The sequence below is a fragment of the Hydra vulgaris genome, chromosome 14 (assembly GCF_038396675.1).
Source record: "Hydra vulgaris chromosome 14, alternate assembly HydraT2T_AEP".
NCBI classification, from domain to species: Eukaryota; Metazoa; Cnidaria; class Hydrozoa; order Anthoathecata; family Hydridae; genus Hydra; species Hydra vulgaris.
In genome coordinates, this window is record NC_088933.1 from 18124428 (window position 1) to 18137500 (window position 13073).

The 13073-nt window shown below is 25.0% G+C and overlaps 1 protein-coding gene across 2 annotated transcripts in view; it reads right to left on the minus strand.

Annotated features, from left to right (window-relative positions):
* The window catches only part of LOC101235693 (nischarin), a 193340-nt gene that overhangs the window by 113922 nt on the left and 66345 nt on the right, over nt 1-13073 (minus strand). For both annotated transcript variants that reach the window (XM_065818391.1, XM_065818392.1), the window contains exons 5-7: nt 11972-12067; nt 6649-6710; nt 6484-6573 (exon numbers count right to left, since the gene is read on the minus strand). In XM_065818391.1, coding sequence (XP_065674463.1) covers nt 6484-6573; nt 6649-6710; nt 11972-12067 — 248 coding nt within the window. The remainder of the gene's footprint in view (nt 1-6483; nt 6574-6648; nt 6711-11971; nt 12068-13073) is intronic.

Sequence of the window (13073 nt, forward strand, 5' to 3'; positions counted from 1 at the left end):
AAAAAAAAGACATATTGGCGGCACAAAAAAGCTATGAATCAAAACTTGTCTCACTTTCAAAATCAAATCCAAAAGTGGTATACAACTATATTTTTAGTAATAAAAAATGCAAAGTTTACTGTTCCCTCTTTGATAAAAAGCAGCATGAAGCTAACAAAATTGCTTGAAAAAGCAGTATGTCTTAATAAAAAGTTTGAGTCTCCTTTTTCTAAAATTGTCCACAAAACCAAGTTTACATTCACAAACAAGACTGATCAGGTATAGAAGATTGATCGATACAATCTTAATGAAACTGCAGTTTTTTGTGAGTTGAGTAATTAAAAGAAATATAAAGTGATTGTCCCAGATGACATAAGTCCTTATGTTCTCAATAAGTGTGCCACTGAATTAGCTTGGTCTATTTCCCTTCTGATAGTGTCATCATTTGAAACAAGAATAATACCTAATAATTGGAAAAAAGCAAATGTGATACCAGTATATAAAAAAAAAGGTAAACAAAATGACCCATCTGAATATAAACCAATATCTTTAACAGCTATAATATGTAAAATCATGGAAAGTTACCTGATTCAGCACAAGTTAATCACTAAGCATCAATATGGCTTCGTAAGACAAAAATCATGTGTTGCAAATTTATTAGAGGCAATAGACATCACATCAGAGGCACTGAACTGTGGCCTTTATGCAATCATAATCTATCTAGATTTTGCTAAAACCTTTGATAAAGTGAAGCATTAGTTGTCAAACTAGAGTTCATGAAGCATTAGTTGTCAAACTAGAAGCTTATATTTTCAAAGGTAAACTACTGAGATGGTTAAAAGCATTTCTTATGGACAGGAAACAAAGAGTTCTTGTTGACGAAAACTACTCTGAGTGGGTAAAAATTCAGAGTGGTGTGCCACAAGGTTCTGTTCTAGGTCCTTTACTGTTTACAGTGTACATAAATGACATGCCAGATGTTGTAAAATGTTCATTAAAGCTCTTTGCTGATAACAGCAAACTAAAAAATATAAGAAAAAGTCAATTTGACATTGGACAGCTGCAGACAGATCTTGATGCTGTGGCTAAATGGGTAGATAACTGGAAAATGGAGTTTAATGCAACAAATGCAAAATATTGGCAATTGAAAATAAATGGTCCAAAACAACAATCTATGATCACAAATTTAGCATACAAAAAAGATAATAGCTGCATATACTTATGGTCTACCAACCAAGAGCAAGATCTTGGAATTTTATTAACTAGTGATCTAAAATGGTCAGCCCAATCAAAACATGTAGCAGTTAAAGCTAATGCAGCATTAGCTTCACAAAAGCGAACGTTTAGATACTGGAACCCTTCAATGTTTAAAACACTTTATACAACATTTGTGAGACCTCACCTTGAGTATGGAAAGCCTGCATGAGCTCCTATCAACAAAGTTAATGAAAAAGTTATCAAACAAGTATAAAGACATGCAAATCCCTACCGCTTCCATTACTAAAGCTGTAGTTTGAATGCCTGTAGTTTTTTCTATTACTAAAGCTATCTGTAGTTTTAATTTTTAAAAACTTTGAAATCCCTTTGAAACCCTGAATCTTCTAATTATCTTTTCTTTATTATTAGGTCTTTAATTAACAAATTTCTAATATCTCATCTTGAGTCTAATAACTAACATTCTGACAATAAATACCTATTTCATTCCATTCATTTTACAAATGACTTGTTAACTGTTATAACAGAAAGATTCTATTGTGCATTAGATGGTGGCGACAAGGCTAGGGCTAATGCTTTTGACAAATCCAAAATTGCAAAGTTAACATCTGCTAAAGTTTATCTCTCTGTATCCTGCTTGCCACTCCTTACTCCAAAAATGTATGTTAAATTAAGTTGGACCTGCTCTATCTGCCATGTTTGAGCCACTATCTCATCATCATAAGGTTGCATCTCTTTCTCCTTTCTAGAAATGGTTGCTGCTCAAACAAGTTATTAGCTCTTTTTCCATAAACCAAAACTCAATCTTGCATGACTTATCATTCAGTAAAGTTTACTGTACCTGTCTCTTCGTGCTCTAAAAACTTTATTCATCTAGTTTCCTTGTACATTAACTCCCATCTTCATGTTTTCCTGAATTATAAAATTTATAGTTTTTAATTTTCTGTCAATGGTTCTAATTGTTTCTGTTTAACAATATTCCTTGTTTTCTGGTAACTCTCAACTTAAATAGTGTTGGAGAGAACTTAGTAAATAAATATTTATTTATATCTCTCCCCCAGTAGCTATGTTAACAAAATTCGATAGTTACACCTATGTGTGTTAAAAATAATCAAAACCATTAAACCTTAGACATAACCACTTTATATTATACATCCATAAATCATGTTCAAAATTATCCAGTCTAGTTATATAGCGTCTCGCAAATCTCTAATTAAAAACTGGAATTTTCCCAACCTTATACAAAGTTGCTCAAATAATTCCTTAAAAATAAGAAAGTATTTGATGTCACAAATCTGCACCCATATCAAATCTCATTACAAATTCCAAAATTCTTGAAATAATTGCTTTATCTCATCTTCTATATGTAGCTTCATCTGTAAAACTTAATTCTTTACAATCTAACCTTAGATCCAACCACAAAACTGAAACAGCACTCCTAAATATATGCAACGACACCCTGTTAAACATTAACCATGTCTTGACCACTAGTCTTCTCTCTGAACATCGGATTTGATTTAATTCAATTGATCACAGCCTGTTGATTGCCTGTATCAAGGAATTTGGTGTTCACAGATGTTTCACTAAAATCGCTTATATTATACTTGCACTCTAGAAAACCTTTTGCTTTTTTGGATTAAAAAAATCTAGACCAAATGTAAGTTCAAAAAGAACACCACAGTGTAGTGTATTAAGCTTATTTCTACTTTCCATGATTATTTAACCTGACCTGAATCATAGCTAAACTTGGTAAGAACCGTCATCAATATGCTGATGTAAAAACACTAATAAACCAGACCAGAAAGTGTTCAAAAACTTAAATAAACTTAAATATATATATATATATATATATATATATATATATATATATATATATATATATATATATATATATATATATATATATTTAAGTTTATTTAAGTATAACACTCTATATAGACTAGCACATAATTAACATTATTGAATCCTGCAAATACCATATTTTTTTATTTTTTTTATTTCACCTTCCCAAGGCCATGAAAGCCGCTACAGTTGAGGAGGCTACTTTAGTTGTAGTTACAACCCTCTCTTGACTCTATAACTCTGAAACACAAACCTTGAAGAACAAGGCCACTCCACGGAGAAGAAAAGTTGACTTTCTTAAGTTGACTATTGTTTTTAAATTGACTAACGGTCTTTTATCAGATATTAACCAAAAAAAATCTAAAAATATATTCAAAATAGCAAGATAAAACCTTACATAATTTCTTACTCTTTTTAAAATCAGAAAAACTACTAAAACCTTTTCATTGGTTACCAATCCAAAAAGAACAACCTATAAAATATCAGTTATTACATATGAAACTTTATAAAACAAATCTCCTGCATCTATCTCCTGCATCGATCCTAAATCTGAACTTTAAAACAAAACACAAGATCATCAGACAGTTTTAACTTACATGTTGTTGACCAAAAACTTCCATGGGCTTAAAACCATTTTGTATGACTGCACTTTAAATTTGGGATACTTTGTCTAAAACTCAACCTCTTTAAAACCTGAAACTCAACCTCTTTAAAACATTCAAAAAAAAGACTAAAATATGATTTTTTTTGTAGATGCTTTCTTATTGAGTGCTTCTGAGTTCTTATTTTGAGTGCTTCTGAGTTCTTATTAATTGAGTTATTCTTATTTATTGAGTGTATATATATATATATTCTTATGTATGAGTGTATATATATATTGAGTGTATATATATATATATATAAACTCTTATGTATATATGAGTGTATATGTATATATATTCTTATTTATTGAGTTATTCTTATTTATTGAGTTATTCTTATTTATTGATTATTATTATTGATTCTTATTCTTATTTATTGAGTGCTTCTGAGTTCTTATCTTCTTCTGAAACTTATTGAGTGCTTCTGAATTTCATAACTATTGTGATTTTTGTAAATAATCTATTCTCTAATTACTATTACCTTTATTATTAAATTAAATGATATATATATTATTTATATTTAAATATATATTCTTTATATTTAAATATATAATATAAATATCTAATATATTTAAATATAAATAATATATACAAATATATATATATATATATATTATTTTTATTTTAATATATTATATACAAATATATATATATATATATATATATATATATATATATTTATATATATATATATATATATATATATACATATATATATATATATATATACATATATATATACATACATATATATAAATCATTTTTCTTTAAATATATTATATACAAATATTATATATATATATATATATATATATATATATATATATATATATATATATATATATATATATATATATACATATATATATATACAGTGGCAACAAAATAAATAGCACAGATTAATGTTTAATATGTACTGATATATTTTCTGAAGATCTGAGTTTTTGAGATCTAAATTTTTTAGCCTAATAAAATATTAGTTTTAGAAGATAACATAACTGAGTAAAAAAATAAATTAACTTAATAAAAAAAAATTCGATCATATAAATGATTTAGAGGTACAGAATAAGGGGGCAATTTAAGTAGCACACCCTGTTAAAGAATTATCATTTTGTCCCTTTGCTATAAAAATCATAGAAGTTCTTGGTATAAATAGTTAAAAAAACTTTATTTAAGGTTGTGATTTGCTCATTTAATGTTCGAGCGTTGCGAAATAAATGGTTAACTGTATCTTTAATGAAGCTAACAGTTTTGTTTAACTAAGAAGCCAAGAAAAATAAAAGCAGAATTAAAAAAGTATTAATAAACTTTTATTTCATTAGAGAAAACAAATAAAAATTAAATTGTTATTAATTTATTTACTAAAAACCCGTATCACGGGTTGCCTACTGCTAGTTTTTATTATTATTATACACATTATTTTCCATAAAAAAAAATTATAAAAATTATATACCATAATAATAGTTATGTTTAACAATTTTTATTATAACTAATTACTAATTACATGTTCTTAAAAAGAATTCTAACTATTCGTTAACATAACTTTATTTAATTAATATTTAGTGGTGATAAATTGACTTGTAAATTTTGAGCAATTTGATGTTTAATTTTTGGTGCGTCAGCAAAAACATTTAGCTTAGCAATACGGAGAATGGCTGCGTCTTCTGTATGGGTTGTTTTTCGTTTGCAAGACTTGCGTTTTCTGTTACTTAATGAACCATTATTATTAAATAAATCAATAGCATTGATAACATTTTTACAATAACAACCCAATCTTACGATAACGATTACGACTTACGAGAACAACCCAATCTTCGAGCTATTTCAGAGTTGTTTAATTCTTGATCTTGAAATGTCTGTACTTGTCCTCCAAACGCATCTGTTCCATGTTTTCCTCGTCCAATAATTAAAAGAATATGATTTTTGTAAAATGAATTACAAGTTTATCCTTAAAATACTGACTTTAGTGATTTTCTTTTAATATAATATAAGAACTTTGGTTTATTTTTTAGAAAAAGTAAATGTGTGCTATTTAAAATGACCTGAAAAATTTAAACGCGACTTCTAAAATGCTCAAAACAAGCAATTTTGATAGTTATAAAAGTCAAATGAGAAGTTCCGTTCAAAAAAGTAAGCATTGTTGATGCTATAAAAAATAAAAGCAATTGCTATAAAAACATAAAACTTGATATCAAAATGTTTAACCAACTGGTCATGAAAGTGTGTTATTTATTTAATGTCGCCACTGTATATGCATACATATAAATAAATTTAAATCTTCAAGTTAATTTCAAGCTTTTTTTTTTTTTATTCAAGTTAAAATTTTTATTTATCTACAAAAACTCTACTTTCCTATGCAAACACTTATAGCTATTTTATTTAGTCCGAAAAATATGAAAAGGTGAATATGTAATTGTATGAATGTATTGTATAGATTTTTTAATAGAAAACTTTTAAACTTATTATCTTTTTTGCAAAAATCATTTTATTCAATTTTTTTCAACAACTTTACTGTCAGTTTTATTTCTGCCTTAATTATTCAAACTTAATTCCTCTACAATGCTTGTGACCACGATCTATACCATGTATAAAATGTGCAACAAAAGTGTTTTGTGCTTGCATTTACTTTTGTTTATAAAATATTATTTAATATTTGAAAACTAAAATTTTTTTTAAAATAACTATATAATGTATTTTATAATTATATAATTCTGAATATGTTAATTTATTTGTTTATTCATAAATTTTTAAATACAAATATTCAAAAACCATTTTACATAAATAAAAGAAAAAATAAGAGAATTACCACAAGATATTTAACAGCTTTAAAAATACTTAGATTGCATTGAAGATCTTTTTGACCAATGAAAATTTTATTAAAAATTCCAGGGTAAATCTAAAAAGAAGGTTAAAAAATTAAAATTAAGTCAATAAAAAAAATAACTTACTTTTTTAACTATAATAAATTTACCAAGAGCTTTTTCAAATTTTGGACAAAAGAATATAAATTACCAACGTCAGCTCTTTTATCATCTAAAAATATTTAAACAAAAGCAAAAATATATAAAGTACAATTTATATATATATATATATATATATATATATATATATATATATATATATATATATATATATATATATATATATATATATATTTATATATATATATATATATATATGTATATATATATATATATATATATATAAATATAGATATATATATATATATATATATATATATATATATATATATATATATATATATATATATATGTATGTATGTATGTATGTATATATATATATATATATATATATATATATATATATATATATATATATATATATATATAAATTATGTTAGTGTATTCTACAAATAGAGTGCTCAATGTATTTAAAGAACAGAGCAATTATAAATTAATAAAAACACTTATCTAATTTTCTTCAACAAGTTGTTTCTCATACATACATACATACATACATACATACATAAATTTATCTAAGTGGGTCCAACTATCTAAGTCTCATTTGTTTACTGTTTCCGTGCTTGCATGCTCTAAAAACTTTTACTTAACTAATTTCTTTTCCCGCATTTCAACCCTTTGGAACTCTCTCCCATCTTCATGTTTTCCTGATTATACAACCTAAAACTCTTTTAGTCTTCTGTCAACTGTTTCCTTGCTCTATAAATCTATTCTTTTTTTTGTCCAAGAAACTCCCAACTTAATAGTGGTTGCTTGCAGCCTTGTTGGTAGTGAATATATATATATATATATATATATATATATATATATATATATATATATATATATATATATATATATATATATATATATATATATATATATATACATATATATATCAAATGTTAAATGTAATTAAATATAATAAATGTAAACAATGTTTATTGTGTCAATATATAACACTAAAACCAATGATCATAAAAATTGAGGAAGATAAAATTATCTAAGAAGTTCATATACAAGACTGCTCCAACCGTCTTAACCTTTTAGCATACCAAAATAAAAAGAATTTTAGTAAATTATTATTATAAATATTATTATTAATAAGTTACATGGAACAATACATGAACCATAAGTTCATCATTAACTAGGAAAGCTAGTTCATAAAGCAGCATTGAAGTAGCCACAGAAAATGATGTTCTATGGTAACTGTTTTAGGTAATAGTCTAAATTAGTTTTGAATTTTCTCACTGAGGTAGTATTTACTACATTGTGTGGCAAAGCATTGCATGCGTTTGCTAAAGGGTTGTTAAAAAAGTTATATCGGACTTGACAGTTTCATGATGCAAAATCTGTTAATTGGATTAATAAACCAGTTAACTAAATTGTTTTCTTCATTCGCATAGAGAAGTTAGACCAAGTTTGATACATCTTGATTTATAATCAAAAGGCTTCATTTCTTTTGGTACTATTGTAACACGTTGTTGAATGCTTTCAATTACAGAAATATCCTTTTCTAAAAAAGGACACCAAGCGGTAATGCAAAATTCTAAAAGTGGAGCTATATAAGTTGTATATGGCTTTCTCCATAATTTCAGTATTAATTGTCCAATTTAAATCTGAAATTAAAATAAGATTTAAGATATTGCCATGAAAGTTAAATTTAGTAGCTTAAATAATGAATTTTTAAATATTTCCCAAAAAAACTAAAACAACGAACCCCTGCAGGTTTTTTCCAAAAAAATACATAAAACTTTGGTTAGATTATTTTAATAACATACTTGTATATAATTAAATTAAATTAACCCATTTAATAAATTGTGAAAGACATGACCAATCTGGAACAATCACAAAGTTGTGCAGAATTTCTCTGACTTAACGGGTTTTGAATTTTGATTTAAGAAGTGGTTGGTAAACTAAATCCATCCATCCAAACAGATTAGTCAATTTATCAGCATTAGTATATGTATTCAGAGTTTTGCAATATCTTACTGAGTTAACTCTAAAATTTGCACTCATGATAATTTACACACTAAAGTCAAACTATGCATATCTCTTGCACCTATCTATGTATATCTCTTGCATCTGTCTATGTATATCTTTTGCATCTATTTATGTAGATCTCTTGCATCTATTTATGTATATATTTACAACTTATTTTACATTTTAATTAGAATAAAATTCCATCCAATCACAAGTGAGATGCCCTTTTTCAAAACCAGTATGGATAACACATGCTAACTACGAATTTAATAATCAAACATAAATTTCTAGGAGTTTGTCTGTTAGAAAAAAAAAAGAAACCCACATTCTATAAAAATGGTTGGCTATAGGACCCTCATTTGACACCTTAGATGGAAAACAGAACTTAGAAGTATACAGTCTGGTAGAGCAACAAGTCATTTACCAACAGTTATTTTGTCAAAGTTTTGTTTATGTTTTATATCAAACAGTTTTTAAAGTTCACAATTTGAATAAGTAAAATAAAATAAATGTTACATCACACAACATGTTTCTACCTGGTGTGTGATGTTCCATGTTTCTACCTGGTGTGTGATGTTCCATGTTTCTACCTGCAAGGTGTGTGATGTTGTTATTTAATGGAAAAAAAATAAATTGCATCCTTCTATTTTTAGGCTGTTTGTTGCTACATATAAAACACTTTTGGTATTATATATTTTAGTAATATATATATTTATTGTCACAAAGCAAATACTTTCAGTATAATATATTTGGTAATAATGCAATCTGCTTCCTATTTCACCATCATTTAAAAACTTTTCATGAATTTTTAGAAGTTTTATAAAAGAACATTATTTCGAAGTGTGTCTCAATATGTTGAAAACGAGCAATATGTTTTTCCAATACAAATAAACTCAAATAAGGATATTTTTTTATGTTTCTTGACATTTTGGTATTCTGTTGTTATAATTTAAGTTTTCTCCATATTTTTCATCATAAATAGCAATTTCACTTTCACATAAACATATCATATTCAATTTCATATTCAATTTCACATAAGCTTAACCCTTTTTACAATTAAAAGACAATCATTTTGAATATTTCAATAAACAATTTTTTATTGTTATACATAAAAGAGAGTGGCATTCAAGCATTTGAATTTATTCTCAACCACAAATAAGAGGTTGGAGGTCATCTCAAAAAGTACATTTTCTATGTATCAAAGGTTGGTTATATATAAACAAGTTGCACAAATGTATATGAGCATTTCAGGCTTGGACAGGAATGGCGTGCAATCACACTCTGTAACTGACCACGCTAATAGTTTTTTTTTCTTTACAACTTGACCACTGCTATTTTGATGCTTTAACAACTTAAATGCAATAAAAAAAAGTGCTACGTTATAAATAACTTTTAATTGCTGATCTTTTCTGAAGTTTTATTCTACGCGAAGACTTTAAATAAAAACATGATTGTTTTAATAAACTCATTTTGTGTAAATTATTAAAAAATGTTATATATAAATTTTTTTTATGTGAGCATGTATTTTTTATGATAAATTTAAATGTTTGAAACTATTTTTCCATGTCTTCTTAAAATCTTTTAAACAATTTTAATAAAATTTTTTAAAAGAATTTTTTTTAAGTTACTTTATTTTAAGATAGGAATGAATGAGTTTAAATCTTTTATATTAACTTTTAAATTGGTTACGTAAGACGCTTATTAATAAAGTTACAAATTGCTTTGTAATGCTCAAATTGAAATTAAATTAAATTGCTAGTTTTTTTTTCATTCTGCTTTTACGAATAAAAAAGTTTAAAACCTTTTTTTAACTTGACTTACTAATTAGAGCATGAAATTATTAAAAATTACTATTTTAAAAAGACAATGTTTTTTTTTTGAACAATTTTTTTTTTTGCAACTTTTTTGAAAAAACATTAAAAACATGCTTATACAAATAAAAAATAATATATAAAACACTTTTTGATAAATTTGATAAATTTGATAAATTTTTTGATAAATTTGATAAAATGTGTTCATTTAATAAACAAAACAATTAGTAGTAATTTGCAACTTAATTTAAAGCGATTTGTGTAACTTTAATAAAACATTTAAAAAGATAAGTCTTAATAATATATATTTCAAACGCAACTAAAAACGTAAAAAAAAGTTTTGCTTCGAGTTAAAGTTTTTATTTTTTATTTTTATTTTAGTGCTTATATATATTTATTTTTTTTGAAGGATTTGTTTTTTCTACATTATTATTATTTTATTTTTTTTCCTAGTTTAAGTTGAGCTTAGCATTTCTATTTTCAGCGCATTTCTGAAATGTTTAAATCATCAAAACATATAAACAATCATGATCAAGTTGTCAAAAAAAAAATTATTTGCGTGTTCAGCAGCAGCGCTCGATCACATTAAAGTCAGTTCAAAAACAGTTACAAAATAGCTGCTCAGTAAGTTAACTGTTAAACTATTCTTGCAGTCAACGTTTAACCATATCACATTGTCATAATGTTGCTCCTCTTTTCTCTTTCTTTAAATATTATAATAGACACTGCTCTAAAGAGGTAGCATCTTTTGTGCCACCTACTGAAATTCATTATTGGGTTTATTGTTCAATTTAGTCCCATCCTCTTACTGTGACTGTTCCTAAGCGCCCCGAAAAATTCTCATTCGCCTATTTTTTTTCCTAGAACATCAGTTTTTGGAATTCGCTTCCTTCATCTTGTTTTCCCGATTCATATAATTTGCAATCTTTGTCTAAAAAGTTGCCTGTTAATCATTATCTTACTCTATAAATTTCATATTTTCTCTTCCAGTAACTTCCAACTCTAATAGTGGTTGTTTGCAGCCTTCTTGGAAGTGAAGATATTTTAAAAAAAAACTATTTTAACAGCAAAACATAATTAACAGGACCTTCTGTAATACAAGTAAGAGGGACCTGCTATAAAACTCAACCCATGCTGTATTTTTATAACATTTTAAAAAAAAAGAACTTTCTAAAAGTTTGACATAAACATAGTTTTACATAGAGTTTAAGAAAAACCTAAGAAAAAATTTTTATTATAATACTTCTTGTCAGTATTTTAATGATTTTTATATTTCAAAATTTAAAATTTTTCAAAGTTAAAAATTTTAAAGATTTACATTTGAATCTGTTCAAATTTAAGATCTTCAAGTTGATTAGATGAACTTTATTTCAACTAATAATATGACAGCAAGAATTTTAAAAACCCATAAAATAAATGGAAAAACATAATTAAAAAGCTTTTTAATCATGTTTTTTCATTTTTTTTATTGATTTTTAAAAAACTTATCATGAAAACAATTTTCATGATAAGTTTTGACAAACAAATTCAAAAAGTATACCACTTATTGATAAGGGAAGCATTAAACTTTTGTTTATTGCATGAAGTTGTATCAAGTTTATCCTGAAAACTTTATTTCTCGATAACACATGATTCCCTAAAAAAACAAAAACATTAAGTAATTAAAAATATATATATTTTTAATGAAAACATTTTTAATGAAATTTTTAACAAAACTAACTTAAAGGCAAGTAACAAAATTAACACCAGAAATGCAATATCTGTCTTATAAAAACATTAAAAAAAAATTTTAAGAAATTATAATATAACTCTCAACAATTTTACATAGTTCATCAAATACTTTAAGGTATTATATAAGATATTATATAAGAAGAGGCTTATATAAAAAGACAAGATCATAATGATAAAATCATAAAGCAGTTAAGAAATTAGAAAAGTTTAAGAAGAACCAAGACTAGCTTTAAAGTTTTAAAACATTTTTACAAATCGTGTTTTAAATTTATTGCATGATTTGCAAAATCAATTTTTTAAGCAGATTTTATTAAATGAAATAAATAAATGAAACTTAAATGAAATAAAGACTTTATGAAGAACCATCTACCCTATATACTGTAGAACAAATTGTACATACATATATATATATATATATATATATATATATATATATATATATATATATATATATATATATATATATATATATATAAATATATATATATATATAAATATATATATATATATAAATATATATATATATATATATATATATATATATATATATATATATATATATATATGTATATGTATATATATGTACAATTTGGTATACAGTATATAGGGTAGATGGTTCTTCATAAAGTCTTTATTTCATTTAAGTTTCATTTATTTATTTCATTTAAAATACCACTTATATTCAAAGTAAGGTCACCGTCAGCTTCTTTAAGTTTAAACAGCCTGTTAAGATTTTTTTATTTAATCAATTTCAATATTCAGATAGTTCTTTTCACTGATTTGATTTGTGCTTTGTTTCTAATCTTAGCTTTTACTTAGTTCTTCCTAAAACTTTTATCTCATACTTATTCTACATCAAATTCATCACATTTTTTATTACTAACCTAAGGTTAACTCATTGGTAACATATT